Raw genomic sequence first — 21,754 nt, 5'->3', positions numbered from 1 at the left:
ATTATTATGAAAAAAGTACAGAAGGACACACGGCAGATGTACGTATTTTATCTTTCATTTATTTTTACTGTAATTCTGTGTCTTCTGTCTTGCTACCTTTGAATTATTAGCCAGTCAGCTATCTGGTGAACGTGGTTAAATATTTCAGTCAGTGCACATCATCATGTGAAGCTAAGACCAAATCAGCTGATTATATGGGATAATGTTGTCCTCTGAAAGGGGCTCGTGACCACAAAACCTTTGAGAACCTTTTTACTGGACTGAGGAGGCTGAAGGTTTCCCACTGCAGGCAGAACAGACTCTGTTGGAAGGACTAAAGGTGAGACATGAACCATGAATTTGGTGTTTTGTGTTTTCAGACAATCAGATGATGGTTTTATGTGCTTTGACAAAACCATTAATCCTCTGGGTGATGAGCTCTGTGTAGTTTATCATGTGTCTGATTTAGGTGGCTGGATCATTTCTGACTTTGTCAGGACGCAGAGCCCTACAGTTCTTAAGATAATTATTATTCGATTAAAATGTTTTACGCCATTTAGTAACTGCATAATTTATGTTTAGTTGTTCAAACCCTTTACTTGATGGATGAAATTCAGTAGCCAGGGGCAGGAAATTCAGCAAAACGTCAGAACAAGGCAGTGTTTAACCAGTTTAACCAGTTTAACCAGTCTAACAGTGTAGGCGTGTCATCAGTACAGTGAGCACCTGTATTCAAAACAATAACAGATAAGAGAAAAACAAGGAAGTGAGCTAAAGAATAGTTTACTTAAGTACAGACTCAAACTCCTGAAGCATAAAGTGGTGAAAGTAAGACAAGACCTTAATAGAGAAAGAACAGAATCAGATCTTCTCCCGGTGCAGACAGCAAACAGCTGCAGACAGACAGTGTTCAGGAAGATGATAAAAAAGTGAATCTTTGATCTGATTTATATCATGTAAGTTTTTTATTTTTTTTTATTATTTGTTTTCTATTTAATCTCCTCTTTAAAAAGTTTAATCATCACAATGATTGTTTGTTGACTCTTTCAGATTTTTGTTGACAAACAATGAAACCTTAATTATAATATAATATAATATAATATAATATAATATAATATAATATAATATAATATAAAACTATTATTATAATTAAACAGGTATTTGATAGCGATACCTTATTGCTATCAAATATCTCAATAAACAGAAAAAAATAAAATCTGTGTTTTATTCTCACTTTTCTCTCCCATCAGGTGACTGCAGGTTTTTACCAACATGGAAAGGTATCACACTCAAAACCTCACATTATCGTCACTGCTAAAAGAACAAATACAGAAATCATTTCATACATGCAGTAACTCTCTACAACAAACCTGCTCTCTGTTTTGTTCATTCAATTTAACCCTGCAAGGTTTTTCCAGCGTATGTTCCACCTGGAGATTAAAAAAGTGTATATATATAACCCTGCCTTATTCTTTTCCTCACTCCTCAGACCAGACTCTCCTGAGCCTGAGATCAGACCCAGATCTCCACAGGAAGATCGCCCTGACTTTAAAAGAAGGGAACTGACTCCTGATGAGAGGTAAGACTTGACAAAATGTTAAACGTATCTTAACTCCATGAGTAAACAGTGAGAAGGTTTGGTTTAGTCATTTATTGATTTATTGATTTATTTTTAACTTTGTTCACAAAAAGAAGAAAAGACAGTTGGATAAACAAACAGACTAAAGAGAACATTGTGAAGAGCATCAAACTTTTTAGCCTTACTGTAATATTATCACTGTGACTAGCACCAAGTTTATCCTACTTTTTTGTGTCAGAAGGCTAAAAATTTAATTTCTCTGTTCACCAGGATCACTGAGACACCAGATGCACTTGAACCTGAACCTGGACCCAGCTGTGTGTCTTTGAAGAGTGATCGGTCAAGATATTTCATCACCAACTTTAAAGGAAGAAAGTCTGCTGCTGCTGAGGAGTAAGACATTCACATTTACCTTACAGCTCTGTGGTACACCTGGCCTCAGTCCTGAGATTGAAGAGCTCCATAAGTGAGGCTGCTTCTTTAAAAGAAAAATAAATCTATTTTAACAGCCCTGCATTCCCTGCACTGGGCATCACACTGATTATAATTTATGTGGTAATCAGCAGGAATGTGTCAGCAGTTAGTTTGACTCTTTTGACTCTGATGCAGTTGCCAGTTTTGCGTAGGAAGGTGAAATGATCTGCAGCTGTATGTGTGGTGCTGGATGCCACCATATGAGCTGCTGGATTTCTCTAACTATTAAATGATTCTCATAATTCATAGTGACACACCATCACCATGACAATCGTCAACAAAACTAATAAGGACAACAGCAAATCTTTTTTTTTAAACTTGATATTTACATTACATTCGATTGGGGTGGCTGCAGCTCAGGTAGCAGAGCAGGGCAGCCACTAATCAGAAGGCCGGTGGTTTGATCCCAGGCTGCCTCCTGGCTGCATGCCAAATATCCTTGGGCAAGATACTAACCCCGTGTTTGCCTACTGGTGGTGGTCAGAGGGCCCTGTGGTGCCTGTGTCCGGCAGCCTCGCTTCTGTCAGTGCGCCCCAGGGCAGCTGTGGCTACAATGTAGCTTGCTATTGCCAGTGTGTGAATGACTGAATGTAGTGTGAAGCGCTTTGGGGTCCTTAGGGACTGAGCGCCATACAAATGCAGGCCATTTACCTTTTACATTACATTTTTCACCAGTGGTTCCTTTTTATATGACCTCCATGAAATAACATGACAAAATGGGTCATGTAGTAAGATTTTGTTGTTCAGCATCTGGACACTGAACACCACAGATGTAGCTGATTCAAAGTGTCATCTTACGATTTTTTAATTTGTGCATTTTAAGTTTTTTTACTCAGAAAAAAGCTTCAGCTGCTGTAAGATGCTCTTCCCTGGTGTTTGTATTTTTAAAAACGGTCAAATTTAAAATGAAACACTTCAACACATCAACACGAATCTGACTTTTTTAATGTGATGATGCAATGTGCAGGAAATATCCATAATATGGTCATTACAAGAACACTGGTACAGAACCATCACTGACCTGTTAGTTTTGGACTAGTGGAGTCTAATAAATAAGTCTATAAATTAACATAATAGGTTTGTTATAGCACAGTTGTGCTTGTTTTAATCAGGATGATCATCTAACAGTAGAAGAAGAAATCGTTGGCTTGTATTTATGTGGTAAATGGTTCTAATTTCTTCATGCAGATGAAAATTAGCCCAAGGCTATAATCTGGCATATTTAAATTTGTTAAAATGTTCATTAATATGTATTGCCTCTTTCTAAAAAAAATAAAATAAATAATGATGTCTCCACAGAGCTGATCAGGAGAGTCTGCAGCATCAATCTGATCTGGACTCAATATTTAAGGTTTGTACATGTACACCAACCTCTGTTTGTAATTGTTTTCATGTTGCACAGTACAATATTCGTCATAAAATTATGGCAAAATTCCAGAAATAATTCAACAGGGAATTAATTTTTTACTTTATTTTTATTTATGAAACACTTTTCAAAGCAAAGCTTCAGCATAACTTTATAACACGACCTAAAAATAAGGCGCAAGTACCCTTTACTTATGTGGAATTTGCAGGAAACTACAGGGAACATAAGATGTAAGATGGGGAAATAACCGAGTACTTAGAATTATTTAATTTAATTTATGTTATTATTTTATTGTTTCCTGTAAAATGAACATAAGTACAGGGTATTTTTGTTAAATTGAAAACACACACAAAACAAATCTGTGAAAAATTATTTTTACTATGAAGATCTGATTTTTGTGAATTCAGATTGTGTTGCTTATTTTCCAGATACTGGAGGGAAACATTATCATGTTTGTGAAGGACGAGCTAAAGAAGATGCAGAATGATCTGAATCCAGATTATTCAGAGTGTCAGAGGGATGAAGAGGAGGTGTTGGACAGTGAGGAAGAGAAGCAGAGAAGGAGCAGCAGAGAGGCATTTCTGAAACTTGCAGTTAACTTCCTGAGAATAATGAAACAGGAGGAGCTGGCTGACTGTCTGCAGAGCAGTGAGAGGATTTCTCTTCATAAATTCAGTCTTTACAGGAATGAAATTGTCACATTTTCTATAATCATAACACTCATGTTTCTGGTGCTTTCCTGTAGAAAATCCTGATCCACTTTGTGAGAATACTTGTAAATGTAACCTAAAGAAGAAGTTCCAGTGTGTCTCTGAGGGGATTGCTAAACCAGGAAACCAAACCACTCTAAATGAGATCTACACAGAGCTCTGCATCACAGAGGGAGGGACCGGAGTGGTCAACACTGAACATGAGGTCAGACAGATTGAAATGTTCTCCTGGAAACCAAACAGACCAGAAACAACAATCAGGTGTGAAGACATCTTTAAAGCTTTGACTGGAAGAGACAAACCAATCAGAACAGTTCTGACCAAAGGAGTGGCTGGCATCGGGAAAACATTCCTGACACAAAAGTTCACTTTGGACTGGACTGAAGACAAGACCAACCAGGACATCCAGTTCATGTTTCCATTCCCATTCAGAGAGCTGAATTCACTGAAGGATAAAAAGTTCAGCTTAGTGGGACTTATTCATCACTTCTTCACTGAAATCAAAGAAGCAGGAATCTGTAACTTTAAAAAGTTCAAAGTTCTCTTCATCTTTGATGGTCTGGATGAGTGTCGACTTCCTCTGAACTTCCACATCACTGAGATCCTCACTGATGTTACAGAGTCCACATCAGTGGATGTGCTGCTGACAAACCTCATCAGGGGACAGTTGCTTCCTTCTGCTCACATCTGGATAACCACACGACCTGCAGCAGCCAATCAGATTCCTGCTGAGTATATAGACATGGTTACAGAGATCAGAGGGTTCACTGACCCAAAGAAGGAAGAGTACTTCAGGAAGAGACTTGGAGACAAGGAAGAGGCCAACACCATAATCTCTCACATCAAGACATCACGAAGCCTCCACATCATGTGTCACATCCCAATCTTCTGCTTGATCACTGCTACAGTTCTAGAAAGTTTGTTAAAAACCAAACAGGCTGGAGGAAAGCTGCCCAAGACACTGACTGAGATGTACATTCACTTCCTGGTGGTTCAGACCAAACTGAAGAACATCAAGTATGATGGAGGAGCTGAGACAGATCCTCTCTGGAGTCCAGAGAGCAGGAAGATGATTGAAGCACTGGGGAAACTGGCGTTTCAGGAGCTGCAGAAAGGAAACCTGATCTTCTATGAATCAGACCTGACAGAGTGTGGCATTAATGTCAGAGAAGCCTCAGTGTACTCAGGAGTGTTCACACAGATCTTTAAAGAAGAGAGAGGGCTGTACCAAGAGAAAGTTTACTGTTTTGTCCATCTGAGCATTCAGGAGTTTTTAGCTGCTCTTCATGTGCATCTGACATTCACCAACTCTGGTATCAACCTGCTGGAGGAAGAAGAAACAGCCTCAGTGCAGACTGATGAGTCTTCAGTAAGACAGTTCTACCAGAGTGCCGTGGACAAGGCCTTACGAAGTCCAAATGGACATCTGGACATGTTTCTCCGGTTCCTCCTTGGTCTTTCACTGCAGACCAATCAGAATCTCTTACAAGGCCTGCTCACACAAACAGGAAACAGCTCACAGATAAATCAGGAAACAGCTCAGTATGTTAAAAAAAAGACGAATGGCGCTCTCTCTCCTGAGAAAAGCATCAATCTGTTCCACTGTCTGAATGAATTGAATGATGACTCTGTAGTGAAGGAGGTCCAGCATCAACTGAGTTTAGGACAACTGTCTAAAGTTGATCTCTCTCCTGCTCAGTGGTCAGCTCTGGTCTTCATCTTACTGTCATCAGAAACAGGTGTGGATGAGTTTGACTTGAGGAAATATTCAGCTTCAGAAGCGGCTCTTCTGCAGCTGCTGCCAGTGGTCAAAGCCTGTAAGAAAGCCCAGTAAGTATCCAGTTTAATCCTGGCAAGAGATTGCTTTAAAGTATTTATTTCAAAAGTTTGGAAAGTTCACTGCTATTCATGTCTGTCTAGGTTAAGCGGCTGTAACCTCACAGAGAGAAGCTGTCAAACTCTTTCCTCAATTCTAAGTTCTCAGTCCTCCAGCCTGAGAGAGCTGGACATGAGTAACAACAACCTCCAGGACTCAGGAGTGAAGCTGCTTTGTGTTGGACTTGGGAGTCCACACTGTGTGCTGGAAACTCTCAGGTTAGCTGACTCTTTGTTTCAGGAGATTTGGATATTTCACAACAACTGTCATTATTTTATAGATTTAAGATGTTGTTTCTGTTCTGGTGTAAGCTCTGAAAGAGAACAGTAGAAGAGAAAGACACACACACACACACACACACACACACACACACACACACACACACAAACATAACTTTATTTATGTCTGTCCATCATAGTATAAAATAAAATGTAATAATATTTTTTCCATGTTTTTAAACAGAGTCCTTAAAAGCCTTTTTCAAAACTACTTTAACTGAAATCAGAATCTGTTCATATGACTGCATGTGCATCATCAAATGCAGAGCAGTTCCTTACATTGTTGTATGTGTTTTAAGGTTGTCAGGCTGTCAGATCACAGGAACAGGCTTCACCTCTCTGGCCACAGCTGTGCGCTCCAATCCCTCCTTTTTGAAAGAGCTGGACTTGAGCTATAATCATCCAGGAGACTCAGGAATGAAGCTTTTGTCTGCTCAACAGCAGGATCCACATGTGAAACTGGACATACTCTGGTAGGAAAACAGGAAATAAAGCTGAAAATATATTTTTTCTCCAACATTTTGTAAGGAAGAGCAGATATTTACTTGAATTCATTTAAGGGTTTATTGTAACCACTGACCTGATGGCCCGTAATATAGTCTGTATGTCCAGTCAAGTGGGCAACTGTGTGGCTGAATGACTCAGAACCAATCACAGTTAAAAGCTCACCTGTGAGTCAAAATCACAAAATCAATCATCTCTAACATTTTCTTGTCTTGCTGGTCAAAGGTGGTGCTCAAACATATCCCAGCTGTCACAGTCTTTGCCAAGCAGTTGCATACTGTGATATCATTCACAATAAGTGGTCATCTTGTTGATCTACTTGAGCTCAGTGGGTGAACAGGCGACCATATGCCGTATGGCCGGAGAGCAGTAGGCCTGGGTTCAAGCAGCCTTTTGCTGCGTGTCTTTTCATCTTCCTCTCACCACTTTCCTGCCTATCTACAATATATCTATCCAATTATGGACAAAAAAGTAAAGTAAGTGATAACCTTAACTCTAAGTTTACCTTAACCTTTAATTCAAGAGAGAGGCAAAACTGACTTTTTTCAAATTAGTTTTTGCTCTGTATCAGATCGATTATTTTCTTTGTTTCCAGACTGCCAAGTTTTGAGAAAATAATTGACTAAAAACAAATAAACAAGGCTGGGATCATGATGAGTTAGGCCTCAAACAGTGTTTAAAATCAAATGAAATAGGCACCCACAACCTTATGACTGCATGACCTTGCAACCTCATTAAGGTTGACAATTGAGATTGTGCATTTCAATAAAAGATTGAGGTATTTACCCCAATCACATCCCATCAGGATTCATCATCATTGCCCACGAGCGTTGCCTCTCTCGTTGTGTGTAAAGCTTGGCTGTGTGGCAAGATTAGTTAGACCCAAAATGCAGGACATGAGAAACAAGGTGATTAAAAGGAAGCTTTATTGCTGAGCTTAACAAAATACAAATTAAAGTTGCTCAGGAAATGCAGAAATACACAAGGAGGAATACACAGCTTGAGGGAGAATGTAACAAATAGCTTGGGATGGGACCCTTGATACTGATGTTTGAAACTGTGTCGATCTTATGAAGTTCAGTTTTTTACTACACTGCTTTAAAGTGTTGCTCACAACACCAACATCACATGACCATCGTGTTATAGGCCTTCTATAGGGTCTATTTTATACAGAAAAGTAGAGACTGGAGACATAAGTTGTGGAGGCTCTTCCTTGTCTTTCTATTACACAGAATTTTATACCATTGTTTTCTGTTCATTTATACACACGTTCCTCTTTCCTTCAGTCATTCCTCTTGTGACAAAAAACATCATATTCAATCAGGTTCACATGTTAAACCCACTTGGTCGCATTGTTTTTTTCACAAGCATAGATCTACAAAATAATGATCTTATATCAGTCTCCTTATTTACAATAAATCTGTAACTAAATCCTGCTTCTGTCCAGCTTCAACAATATCTCTGTGCAGTAATATTAGCACTGCGAAAAACCTGCTTATTATAACTGTTACAAACTCTTTATACCTTAAAAGATTAAACACTATATTTGCAAACAATAAACAAACATATTCTATCCAAAAGTAAATATAAACCAGTCTATTTACATTTAGCAATATAATGAGTAAGAATGAGGTTATGTTGAAATCATCAACTGTAAAACTTCTACTAACATCAGGTTAAAATGATGTCTCAGAGCTACATGTGCTACGAAATAAAACAGATGTAGTAAGACCCACCACGTCTTTACACTACAAGTGGAATTGTGGCGATGCCACGCAATTTTCATAACCTTAACTGAAAAGTGCAATACAGCAGTGAACCAAAGGCTTTTACATCAGTAAATGTTTCCAGCAGATTACAACTGTGACCATACACTTGTAGGTGTCACAATAGCTAAGTGTGGTTTTGATGTGTTTAACCCTGACAAGTTCTGACAAGTGTCTTTTGTCATAGTTCTTGGTCTGCGATGGGGGGTTTGAGTTTATTTTGGGATTGTTGACACTTTACTTTATTAACCTCTTAAGCCCCTTAAGCCTAACTGATCTCCTGCCTTTTGCCCCCGTATCAAGGGGCGTTGGGGTTTAAGAGGTTAAGATGATTTAGGTTTGGGTTTTAGTTTTCCTAATGTCTTTAAGTTTATTCATGTGTCCCCCAGTCATGTCTTTGTGTTTCATCTTGCTTTTCTGTTCCCGTTTTCCCCTCCATGTGTTTCTTTCCATGTCTCCTCTGTCTGTCATGTCCATCCATGTCTCTTTTCCTCAGCCATTATGTCTCTTTGCCTGCTCTGTGTCCCTCCCTCTCCCCCTCTCTGTCTCTCGCTCACTCCCTCTCCCTCCAGGCCTCGTCTCCCTTAGTTGTTCCCATGTTTCTCTCCTTGTGTACAATCCTTTCTACCTAATCTGTCATGTCCATCCCTGTCTGTTTTCTCCCCCGGCCCCTTTGTCAAGCCTTTGTCTCTTGGTCTGTGTCTCAGTGTGTTTCCTGTTTTATTTTGACAATCTCAAGTTCTGTGTTCAGTGTGTGCAGTCCTGCTTCCTCCTGTCAGATGACACCTAATTCGTTCCTGCTGTGTTCCCCATGTTTTTCCACTAGAACAAGTGGGCTTTTTTCCGTTATTTTGCAAATGTACACAGCAAATCCAGCATGTCCAAATTAACACTGTCGGATTTGATTTCAACACTATTACAGTTTTTTCTGAATGCTTAAACCCTAACTGTGATTCCTGTAGCACAATCTTTAAAACTATTCAGACTTATAGCAAAACCACTCACTGAGTTTGCAAAACTAAAAGCACAAAAACTGCTTTGCACTCAGTTTGCAATTTTGTAACACACACTTTGCAAAACTGTAGGCACAATTCACTGCACAACACTCAATTACCAAATTTCCAACACACTCCTAGCAAAAGTATACACATGTATGGCTATCATTAACACTAATTTGCCAACTGTCTGGCACACTTTCACATGTGAAAACTTTTTTAGATAATTAGTTCACTTTGCAATCAGCCTAAGCACTATAATACAGGTAAGCTGTGTGTGCGGAGTACAATGGAGGGAGCAGAAAGAGTGAGAAGTAGAGGAGGCCGAGGAAGAGGACGTGGAGGTGAAGAAGTAGGACGAAGAGGACGACAAGGACAAGGAGGAGCAAGAGGAAGACGAGGAGGGGGGAGAGGAAGATGAGGAGGGGGGAGAGGAAGGGTAGGAAGAGTAAGAAATAGAATTGCTGATGACATCAGAGCTACAATAGTGGACCATGTAATCAACCGTGGAATGACCCTGAGGGTAGCTGGCCAACGGGTCCAGCCTAACTCGAGCCACTACACTGTAGCAAGTACCATAAGGACATCTTGAAATGAGAATCGGTTAGTACAGTCACTTCGCACAAAGATTTGTAGCACTGCCATATGCCAATGAGAAACACACCAATACCATTGATGTAAAAATACTGAAATTGTTACTTTACAGAATTGCTAGATGACCAGATGCTGGGGGCAGAGGAAGCATGTTCACTGCAGACCAAGTAACCCATATAGTCATTATGGCGATTGCAAATAATCCTATACTTGGAAATAAACACTTGTGTTTCTTTTGATGTGTTTGAATAAACACCAGTACTTGAAGTTTGGATCCCTCTATGCTTATGGATCTATGACAGAAGTATGAGCTCAAACTGACATAGCCTACCTTGTGCACAGAGAAAGCAAAAGCCAGATGTGTTTTGCATTCATACCATCAGTGTGCAGTTGGCGCATTGTGTGCTTAGTAGATGATGGCTTGTGTGTACTGTTTGATATGGAAACACCATTTTTACGAAGGTGTGAAGAGTTAATCTAGCTGTGTTTGCTTTTGCAAGAGAACTACTGTCATGGTCCTGGGCCATGTGGGCCCAGTATTCTTAGTTCCTTGTATTTTTGTATTTCGTTCCTTATTTAGGCCATGTTTTCTGAGTTGCCCTGTTGTGTTGTTCCCTAAGTGTTTTCCCTTCATGGCTTTTACCCCCTGTGTGCCCTCTATGTATTTATGAGCCCTCATCTCCCTTTGTGGTTGTTTCATGTTTCCCCAGCCCGTTATGTCTGTGTTTTCCCCGTGCTCTCTCTCCTCCTGTCTGAACCTCTGTGCCTGTACATGTCATGTTCAGTTCACCCCGCCCTGTCTCGTTATGATTATCAGTGTCACCTGTGTTCCCCGTGTGTGCCCACTTTCCTCGTTTACCCTCTGTGTATTTCTGTCTGAGTCTCCCTCTGTTCGGCGTCGCGTTCTCCCTCATGCCGTGTGTGGTTCTCCCCGTGTCTTCCGGTATATGTTACTTTAGCTTTTCCCAGTTTAGTGTAGTTTTGCATTGCTTTTGTATCATCGTTATTGTTTATCACCAGTCAGCAATAAAGCTGCATTTTGAGTTTATCCCCCGTGTCTGTGAGTTTGCAATTTGGGTCCTCATCCTGCCTGCCACACGGCCGAATCATGACAGAAGAACGCGACCACGATATGGACCCAGCAGTTCACAACCCCTCCGCGGACCTCCAGTACGACCTGACCATGTCGGACCCAGCGACTCCTGGCAGAGACGTAATCCAAGCGGTGGAGTCGTTATGCTACCAGTGGAGCCGAAGCTCTAGTGAGGAGGAGAGGGAGGAGTTACTTTACTCGTTGGGGACAAGCGTCACGGTTTTTCCCTGGTTATGGGAGGCGCTACCCCCTCTGATCTCGGACTTCCTCCGCACCATCCTCCCAGCCTGCCCTCGGCAGCATCAGCGGTCCGGTGTGCGGACTGCGTCACCACAGCCCCGTGGCCGCGCAGCCTCCCCTCCGCCTGCTGTAAGCATACAAGTCGGCACGCTGAAGTTCGCCACGGCACCACACTCCTCTACGCTGGCGCCGTCCCTCTACTCGCCGGTTTCCACTTCGCTGTCGCAGCTCAGTCGTTCACCCTCACCGCCTCGACCGACCTACCCGTCTTCCGCTTCCTATCTGGCACGGATGTGGTCAGAAGACGAGGAGCCGGTCGCCACAGAAATCAAAGTTTCATCCACGACCACCTCAAAGAGGAAGCGGCGTTCGCGTCGCCGTCGCCCAGCGCTACGGCATGTTTCGCCCTCCAACGAGCCACACGAGGATGCGGGGGAGGTCATGGATTTCGACCTGGAGGAGCGGCAGCGTGCAGCATGCGATCAACTGGATGAAGAGCTCCGGTGGAAGCCGTGGCTAGCTCCTGACTATGAGGAGATCTTCCGGGGAACCCGCCTGGCTCTCGGGGGTCCCCTGAGCTTCCAGGAACTCTCATCTACCGCTCCATCAGCACCCAGTTCACCAGCCTCTGCGACGCCGCCCGGCGCGCATGAAGCGCCGTTGTCTGGTTCATCGGGAGCTGCAGTCAAGCAGAAACGGCGTTTGCGTCCCCGTCGCGCTGCGCGACAACCGGAGGTGAGTGAACGCACTCTCCCATCACCAGCCTCCGTTGAAGCCGTAGAAGAGGAACTAGATTCAAGTTTACAGATTCAAGGGTCACCATTAAAGGAGACTGATGTGGTCAGTTCGTCTGGCTTCCATGAACAGGGAGTAAGACCCACACAGACTGTAAATCCCAGCACTGGAGAACCTCAGCCTGTGTTCTCGTCACCGCCACCGGAACAGGAGTTTGACGGTCCAGCCTCTGAGCCGACCGGGGAATCCCCTGTTCCGTGTTTTTCTTGCAGCGAAAACAATGACACTATTTCAGAGACAGCCAGTGCTAACTGTAAGCTGAGTAATACAGTGCTAACCGGGCCGCCGCCCAGAGATTTTGCCCCGAAGACACCCGTAGACAGACCTAGTGATTTGGCAGGGACCTCTGGTGTAATACTTAGAGGGAGGGAGACCTCCACAGACCTAAAAGCTAATTGTGTGACAAGAGGGGGGGAGGAATTTCCTCCGTTGTCCGTTGCTTCGCCTGGGGTTCCATCTAAAGCTGAGTTGCCTGTGGCTAACGCCTCCCTTCCTGAGTCTGCTCTGCTCACCTACGAGGTGCTTAAAGTAGACACTTGTGCTTTCACAGCGAGTGAGGACTTTTTAGAGGAGGGTCATGTCGCAGAGCATATAAGAACGGAGGGTGAGACGAGGTGTGATCATGTTTTGCCTGCTGCTCCTGTGTCCAATGAACTTAAAAATAAGAATGCTGGTCATGACCTCATGTTGGGACTTAAAGGTGACAACAGGGATTCTAATCAGGGTAACACGAACTGTGAAATGTCCCCACCTAAATTCTGTTTTCCCCACAGTCGTGAGCAGGGTGTTTTTGGACTGTTTACCTCCATCCCTGCCGCCTCTACTCAGAGGATTGAGTCTGAGACCAGGGGATACAATTCCACTATTAATGACCATGTAGCGTCCCCTCACGGAGTTACTTTGACACAGTTCTCCGAGGTTTCTGTGAGCACATTATCGGACAGGGTTTTGAGTCCCAAGGTTAATGTTAACACCAGCACACAGCCGGAAATGTCACCCGTCTCGGCTATGGTTGCTAGCACTGCATTATCCGTACCCATTTCACCATACACTCTACATAACACCCTTGAGTTACAGTCCACCTCTAGCGTGGTCCCAAGTCAATGTACCACTTACCGCTATCAGACTGGTCAATTCTCATCACCCAGATCCATATCTGAATATCTCATGTTCACCCAGGGACTTCCCCCTGGAGGTTTAAGTCATGTTTTTGTGGGTAATATAGTAATCCTTGTTTTCCCTGTGGCTGACCCTGCTTACCTGTGCCATAACGTTATGTCATTGATTGAGTCTGAAGGGCGGAATGTAGACACAGGGCTTTCTGTTTCTGAACCTATTACATCAACTAACATGAGTCTTGCAGTGACTGGGCTGGTCTCTGCCTCAAGACATCTCACACCTGTTTGTTTCTGGACTGATACCTATAAGATGTCATGTGAACGCAGCCGGCCTATTGCCACGTCAGCTGGAGGGCCCCAGGAGCCCGTCCGGCCTGTTGCCACGTCAGCTGGAGGGTCCGAGGGGCCCGTTCAGCCGCCCGTCTCCGCTGGAGGGTCCGAGGGGCCCGTTCAGCCTCCTGTCTCCGCTGGAGGGTCCGAGGGGCCCGTTCAGCCTCCTGTCTCCGCTGGAGGGCCCGAGGAGCCCGTTCAGCCTCATGCCTCGTCAGCTGGAGGGTCCGAGGGGCCCGTTCAGCCTCCTGTCTCCGCTGGAGGGTCCGAGGAGCCTGTCCAGCCGCCACCTGCGGCCACCTCTGCCTCGCCTGGTCCAGCTTTGGCTTCTGCTCCTCCCGGTCCAGCTCCAGCCTGTTTTTCGTCTGCTGCAGCTCCGGCCTGTGCTTCGTCTGCTGCAGCTCCGGCCTGTGCTTCGTCTGCTGCAGCTCCGGCCTGTGCCTCGTCTGCTGCAGCTCCGGCCTGTGCCTCGTCTGCTGCAGCTCCGGCCTGTGCTTCGTCTGCTGCAGCTCCGGCCTGTGCTTCGTCTGCTGCAGCTCCGGCCTGTGCTTCGTCTGCTGCAGCCTCAGAGCCTTCATCCTCTGCAGCCTCAGCCTCAGAGTCTTCGTCCTCGTCTGGCCCAGCCTCAGAGTCTTCGTCCTCGTCTGGCCCAGCCTCAGAGTCTTCGTCCTCGTCTGGCCCAGCCTCAGAGTCTTCGTCCTCGTCTGGCCCAGCCTCAGAGTCTTCGTCCTGTGCTTCGTCTGGCCCAGCCTCAGAGTCTTCGTCCTGTGCTTCGTCTGGCCCAGCCTCTGAGTCTTCGTCCTGTGCTTCGTCTGGCCCAGCCTCTGAGTCTTCGTCCTGTGCTTCGTCTGGCCCAGCCTCTGAGTCTTCAGCCTGTGCTTCGTCTGGCCCAGCCTCTGAGTCTTCAGCCTGTGCTTCGTCTGGTCCAGCCTCAGCCTGTGCTTCGTCTGGTCCTGTGCCCACCGGGCCATGGCCAGCACGCCTGACACTGGAGAGCCGCCGCTGCCTTCCGCGCGGCCGGCCTCCTGAACTGCTCCGTCGTCTCCCTCGCCGCCGCCGCTGCCTTCCGCGCGGCCGTCCTCCTGAACTGCTCCGTCGTCTCCCTCGCCGCCGCCGCTGCCTTCCGCGCGGCCGGCCTCCTGAACTGCTCCGTCGTCTCCCTCGCCGCCGCTGCCTTCCGCGCGGCCGGCCTCCTGAACTGCTCCGTCGTCTCCTTCGCCGCCGCCGCTGCCTTCCGCGCGGCCGGCCTCCGGACCAGCTCTGTCACCTGTGCCACCCGCCTGGTCGGCCCCCCGACCGTGTGACCCGTGAACTCTTGTGCCTGTGGGCTCTGGGTCGGCCCCCTGAACTTTATTTGGACTATGGTCATGTGCTCCTGTGTTTTCTGTTGTTTGTTTTGTTTCCCGTTCTGGTCCCTCCGTCCTGGTCCCCCGCCTCCCGCCCTGGGTGGGTTGTTTTCCGTTTTTGTTTTGTTTTTCGGGTTTGGGCTGTCGGGAGCCAGCCCTTTAGGGGGGGGTGATGTCATGGTCCTGGGCCATGTGGGCCCAGTATTCTTAGTTCCTTGTATTTTTGTATTTCGTTCCTTATTTAGGCCATGTTTTCTGAGTTGCCCTGTTGTGTTGTTCCCTAAGTGTTTTCCCTTCATGGCTTTTACCCCCTGTGTGCCCTCTATGTATTTATGAGCCCTCGTCTCCCTTTGTGGTTGTTTCATGTTTCCCCAGCCCGTTATGTCTGTGTTTTCCCCGTGCTCTCTCTCCTCCTGTCTGAACCTCTGTGCCTGTACATGTCATGTTCAGTTCACCCCGCCCTGTCTCGTTATGATTATCAGTGTCACCTGTGTTCCCCGTGTGTGCCCACTTTCCTCGTTTACCCTCTGTGTATTTCTGTCTGAGTCTCCCTCTGTTCGGCGTCGCGTTCTCCCTCATGTCGTGTGTGGTTCTCCCCGTGTCTTCCGGTATATGTTACTTTAGCTTTTCCCAGTTTAGTGTAGTTTTGCATTGCTTTTGTATCATCGTTATTGTTTATCACCTGTCAGCAATAAAGCTGCATTTTGAGTTTATCCCCCGTGTCTGTGAGTTTGCAATTTGGGTCCTCATCCTGCCTGCCACACGGCCGAATCATGACAACTACAATGTTTTGATGATTGGGTGACAGGTTTTCTTATTTGTGTGAAGAGTTTTGCAAAATTAGCCAATAGTTACAAAAAATGTGCTTAAGCAATCAGAAAAAACTGTAAAGTGTCTATGGGTCCACACCAGAGAGTGTTAATTTAACTCTTTTTGGAGAGTTGGTACGTTAACTCTGATTTAGTGTTAAACACCAAATCTGTCTGGAGTTGATAATTTAACACTTGGTGTTAAGAGTTTATATATTAACTCTCAAAGAGTATTTTAGTTTAACTACGTAAGAGTTATCTTCTAATTCATTCTAAAAAGTGGGAATTTTACTGTTCTGAACTTCTAGAAATTTCTTTTGGAAATAAACATTTACTAAAAAGACGCAATGGTTTTTGAAAAACATTTATTCTGAACTGTGCACCACAATTTCAAAACATTTTCTGAAAGATGCAACAGTGTACATGTTCTCACTTTCATTAGAATTGTGTTTATCAAAAGGTCTGACATGGCAAATGCAAATAACAGCATTCTCATCACTTATTTCTTCAATACAACATGCATGTCCTTCATTCATCACTTTGTGGAACTTCAACGCACTTCTACTCTCCCCCATATTCCATCTTCACAAGCATATCCTGTGCGGAGATTGAAGAAAAATTTGTTCACACTAATTAATGGCACAAAAAGTCCAGTAAACAATTGCAGCACAGTAAAAAAAAAAAAAAGGAATCCTCTTTGAGCCATTACTTGTGTAAAGTATTTTCCCGAAAGACAAGGACACAGGCAACAGGTAATACTGAACTAAATGTAAAACCTCAACCTTTTTCATTTTTACCTAAACCGTGTGCACAAAACTCTGGAGGGATCTAAATGCTAACGTAGAATCCAGTCAGGACGCCTGCTACTGCTGTTTGCTCGTTTTTTTTTTTTTATGGGCGATCGTTTTCAGGCTTCAAGTAGCACCATTATACCAACATTTCACATTCTACACATTGTTTTAGGTGTATTTGACCAAAAGTTTGACTGAAAATTCACATGCAAGCTTTTTTTCAAGGCTGTGGTATTTGCCCGCAAACAATACCTTTCAGCTAGCTAAAACAGAATATTATGCTATCACTGAGCAACATGGCTAATGCCTTTCACACAGCTTTGTCTCAACTCCAAAGAGCCACAGAAGTAAAAGCTAATAGAAATAATTGAAACAATCTTTGAAAAGATGACTTACCAAGCATGGCAAACAACTCAAATATGTAGATCAAAATGTTCTGAAACGGCTTCACTTCAGCTTCGATTGGAGCCGTGCTGGGGGCGGAGTCTGTGAATTTACTCTGTTGGTGTCGTAGCCCCTCTAGGAGTTCAGAGTTAAGAGGTCAAGAGTTAATGTTTCCATTGTAACACCTCCAGATTTGACATAGAAAAACTCATTTTTAACACTCGATTTTAACTACTATCATTTTACTCCTCAGAGTTACATTAAAAGAATCAAGTCAAAGTCAAAGTCAACTTTATTTGTCAATTCTACCACATGTACAGGACATACAGAGAATAGAAATTTCATTACTCTCAAACCCTATGAAATAGCAAAAGAACATTTAAATATAAGAGAGTGATTATGAAATGCAAGTAAAATAATTAAAAAGTAAAAATTTAAATAAATACAATACAATTATACAAAGAAAGCTATACAATATACGATATACAATATTCAAGTAAGGGTAAATGACATTGAGTGTAAACCAGGCAGAGTAGTGCAAATAGGCAAATAGTGCAAATGGAGATTTAGTAATGTACGGTAAGAGATAACAACAAAGTCTTATGAGGTAATGGCAGTCCAATGCTCCACAAGGTGACTGGTAACTGGTGCAGGCCAGTGAGTGAGTCAGAGTGTGTGTGTGTGTGTGTGTGTGTGTGTGTGTGACAGAGTTCAGTAGGACCGTGGAGGAGAGAGGGGAGAGGGGAGAGGGGGCAGAATCGGGAGGGAGTTAAGCTTCCTGACAGCCTGATGGATGAAGCTGTCCTTCAGCCTGCTGGTCCTGGTCCTGGCCTGGAGACTCCGCAGTCTCCTCCCTGACGGCAGCAGCTTGAAGAAGCTTTGCATTGGGTGCGTGGGATCAGCCGCTATGCAAAGGGCTTTTTTAGTGAGACGGGTGCTGTAAATGTCCTGGAGGGAGGGGAGAGAGACACCAATGATCCTCTCTGCAGCTCTCACTATGCATTGGAGGGTTCTATGACAGGACGCATTGCAGGTTCCAAACCACACAGTGATGCAGCTCGACAGGATGCTCTCGATGGTGCCTCTGTAGAAAGTGTGCATGATGGGGGCTGGTGCTCCTGCTCTTCTTAGTTTGCGGAGAAAGAAGAGACGCTGCTGTGATTTCTTGGCCAGTGCTGTGGTGTTGTACGTCCAGGAGAGATCCTCTGTGATGTGCACACCCAAGAACTTGGTGCTGCTCACTCTCTCCACAGACGCTCCGTCAATGGTCAGAGGAGCATGTTGGGTGTGCATTCTCCTGAAGTCCACAACAATCTCCTTCGTCTTCTCCACATTCAGAGAGAGATTGTTGTCAACACACCACGTGGCCAGGCGTCTCACCTCACTTCTGTAGTCGGTCTCATCCCTGTTGCTAATGAGACCCACCACCGTTGTGTCGTCAGCAAACTTGATGAAGAGGTTGGAGCTGTATGATGGAGTGCAGTCATGGGTCAGCAGAGTGAAGAGGAGGGGGCTCAGCACGCATCCCTGCGGGGCCCCCGTGTTTAAAATGATGGTGCTGGATGTATTACTGCCGACCCGTACGTAGAATGTGACTCTACTTAGAGTAAAATTAACTCTACTTTTGCAAGAAGACTATTAACACCAAAACATTTAACACTTTTGAATTTGCTGTGTACCATTTATAAGGTTGGTGAAACCTGCAGTCAGCTGAGCCTGAAGAAGTCATGGATGGGTGACAAAACATTTCTCCCACTGAAAATGCAAAGTCCAGATAAACAGAATTGATTTTTTGATATTATGTAACCCTTTTGTTTCATTTCCCTTTATTACCAGATGTATTGCCATACATGCCAATGTTTTGGGTCAGATTGTTTTCTCAGACTTAGTCTCAGTCTGGAGCCCCAAAAGGTTGATTCTGTTCACCTGGATGTAATGTTTTCAGTGGGACAAACGTTTTGTCACTCATCCAAGTGACTTCTTTAATCTGAGCTGACTGCAGGTTTCCCCAACCTTATATACAGTTCAATGCGTAATGACTGAAACTAGCACATCTGAACAATAGGCTGTGAGGAGTTTCCCACTGAAAACGTTACATCCAGATGAACAGAATCAACCTTTTGGGATTTACTTACCTGGATGATTGAGCATGCATCAAGACATCTCAGTCTGGAGCTTACGTGTACCGTTACACCAATAAATGTAGAACCACCCTAATCTTTGGAACAGGATTTTGACTTTCCTATTGTAAAGAAAAAAAAAGTGAAGCAAGTAGTTGTTATTTATGCAGAGCAGATATAGTCATGTGAGAAAATTAAGAATTCTTCTTCAAAGTTCCTCTTAAGTTATTCGATTCCTACTCATGGCTAAGCGGATGCTACAAGTGTGAACTGTTTTGCACCGTGTCATTTATACAGGATTTTGGCTTTTTATTTACATGTCTAATTCTTTTCAATTTTCTCAGGTTGTATTTAGGTAATTTAAGAACCTTGTACAGACCAGTTGGTTTCTTTTTTAAAAAATTTACTTTGATATATAAATCCATAGAACTGGAAGTGCATTATCGTTTTCATTTTATTATGGAATAAAAGGAAACAAGATTATTTCTCTAGAAAAGATTACTCAGACAATATAAAGGCATGTTTTCACACTAAAAGATAAAATTCTCATTTCAGTGTGGAGCCTCAAGGAGTCCAGTGGATGAGACCAGGTCTAAGGAAATGTGAGTATTTTTGATGTATCAGTTCTATTTACACCATGTTGTACTGTGTTCACATTTTTTACACTTTAGTTGTACCTCTGTCAAATATATGTAATCATGAATTTTACAAAAAAGTTACATATCTTCTTACTTACTTACTAAGTAGAAACCAATTTCTGATGGTAACACACTCTTAAAAAATCAAAAACTTTTGCATACCGGATCTTCTTCATACATTAACATGAAAACCATGCAAATAAAATTAAAAGTGTTTATTACAGACCATTTGCACTGTGTCTCACTGTCCCCTTTAGATTTCTGTGACCTGACGCTGGATCTAAACACAGCACACAGGAACCTCAAACTGTCTGACAACAACAAGAAGGTGACACACGTGAAAGAAGACCAGCTGTATCCTGATCATGATCATAGGTTTGATCACTGGCCTCAGCTGCTCTGTACCAACAGTCTGACTGGTCGCTGTTACTGGGAGGTCGAGTGGAGTGGAGAGGTTCGTATCAGTGTAGCTTGTGTAGGAATTGGACGGAAAGGAGACGGCGATGACAGCAGGTTTGGAAGGACTGATCAGTCCTGGAGTCTCTACTGCAGTAATGATGATGGTTACTTTGGAAATTACAATTACGCATCAATAGTGATCGCTGTCCCCTCCTCGATTGTCTCTCACAAATTAGCAGTGTATGTGGACTACCCTGCAGGCACTGTGTCCTTTTGTGTCCTCCCTGACAGACTGATCCACCTGCACACTTTCAACACCAAATTCACTGAAGCACTATATGCTGGGTTTCATTTAAGGTCACCTGGCTCCACTGTCTCTCTCTGTGACGGCTCAGAGTGAACTTACTGCGACAAGACACATTCTCACATTAGTGTGGAGCACCCAAATTTAGTAATACATGTACAATGACAATAAAGAGCTATTCTACTCTATTGAGCTTCATTTGTTTACCAAAAATGCTTCTAGATAAATTATGACTTTGTACTTTGTTTAGTTTTTTTAAACTTTCATCTACTGAAACCACTTGACCTGTTAAAGGTTAAGTTTATCTTTGGGATGGCGAGCGAAATGCATCTCTGGATCCTCCAGTATGGTGATGCTAGAGCAACCAGGTGTTTTTTGTTTTGTTTTGTTTTTTTAATAATAGGCAGTGAAATCTCAGAGCATTCTCATTCCCAACACACAACATACCGATGATTTGTCACATAGCATTGATATGTTACGTGTTGTATAAATGCACACTTCATGTCTCAATTTGTATTTTATACTATTTTTTATCACAAGAATAAAATCTGTGACAGAGTTTCTATTCGTGTGTTTTATCTGTGAACATGCATGCAAACTGATATTTAAAAAAAGAAATGAAAAAAATCAAACTATTCCTTATTTATTTATTTTTTTACAGATGCTTGTTATTATACTTAAAACCTTTAGAGTACATTTTCTAACCTTTAACCAAAAAGTAAAATTATGGAGGACATTTTCACATGATGGCCTTGATTTACCAGCAAAAATATACTTTTAATTTATCTAAATAAAGCAAACCCTCACATATTCATGGAAATGAAAAACTAGAAAACAGCTGTCAGTTTAGAAAAAAGAGAGAAGCTACTTGTTCCTCTGTTGCCAGAAGAGTAATGATAAATGGACTGATTGTTACACAGCACTTTGCTACGACCCCAAAGCGCTTTAAACAACATGTCCCATTCAACCAAACACTTTCTTCTATGCTTTTATCTAACCCCTAACATGGAAGCATTGGAGAGCAACTTGGGGTTAGTATCTTGCACAAGGATATTTGGCATGCAGACTCGTGTAATCAGGGATCAAACCACCAACCTTTCAGTCAGTAGACTGGCTCTACCTCCTGAGTTACAGCCACCACTGAAGCCTAATAACCTGTTTTAGAAGAAGCTGGTCAGGATAGTATGGATTTGTTGGCATCGTCACTTGAAAAAAGGTTGGTTTTATGAATGTAAATGTAGAGGAGTGGAGACTGATGTAAAAGTA

At 43.4% G+C, this 21,754-nt stretch overlaps 1 protein-coding gene across 1 annotated transcript; it reads left to right on the top strand.

The window, feature by feature from the left end:
* Positions 1-18: 18 nt before the first annotated feature.
* Positions 19-20,990, top strand: LOC146579434 (protein NLRC3-like). The gene is made up of 12 exons (XM_085269199.1): positions 19-38; positions 220-319; positions 1,230-1,259; positions 1,469-1,558; positions 1,829-1,951; positions 3,332-3,383; positions 3,827-4,046; positions 4,144-5,938; positions 6,029-6,202; positions 6,562-6,735; positions 19,703-19,749; positions 20,043-20,990. Exons 3-12 carry the CDS (start codon positions 1,252-1,254, stop codon positions 20,582-20,584), a joined length of 3,225 nt encoding a protein of 1,074 aa, XP_085125325.1. The 5' UTR covers positions 19-38; positions 220-319; positions 1,230-1,251; the 3' UTR covers positions 20,585-20,990.
* Positions 20,991-21,754: the final 764 nt, after the last annotated feature.

This window comes from Mchenga conophoros, linkage group LG3 (genome assembly GCF_057382185.1).
Source record: "Mchenga conophoros isolate Kocher_MC1m ecotype Shallow Benthic linkage group LG3, M_conophoros_male_GT1.1, whole genome shotgun sequence".
NCBI lineage: Eukaryota > Metazoa > Chordata > Actinopteri > Cichliformes > Cichlidae > Mchenga > Mchenga conophoros.
The sequence above is the reverse complement of the archived record's forward strand: the minus strand, read 5'-3'. Positions and strand labels throughout refer to the sequence as shown.

Coding starts and splice junctions, on each gene's coding strand:
- LOC146579434 (XM_085269199.1), top strand. Junction 1,559..1,828: donor GAACTGACTCCTGATGAGAG/GTAAGACTTGAC, acceptor TCTGTTCACCAG/GATCACTGAGACACCAGATG. Junction 3,384..3,826: donor ATCTGGACTCAATATTTAAG/GTTTGTACATGT, acceptor CTTATTTTCCAG/ATACTGGAGGGAAACATTAT.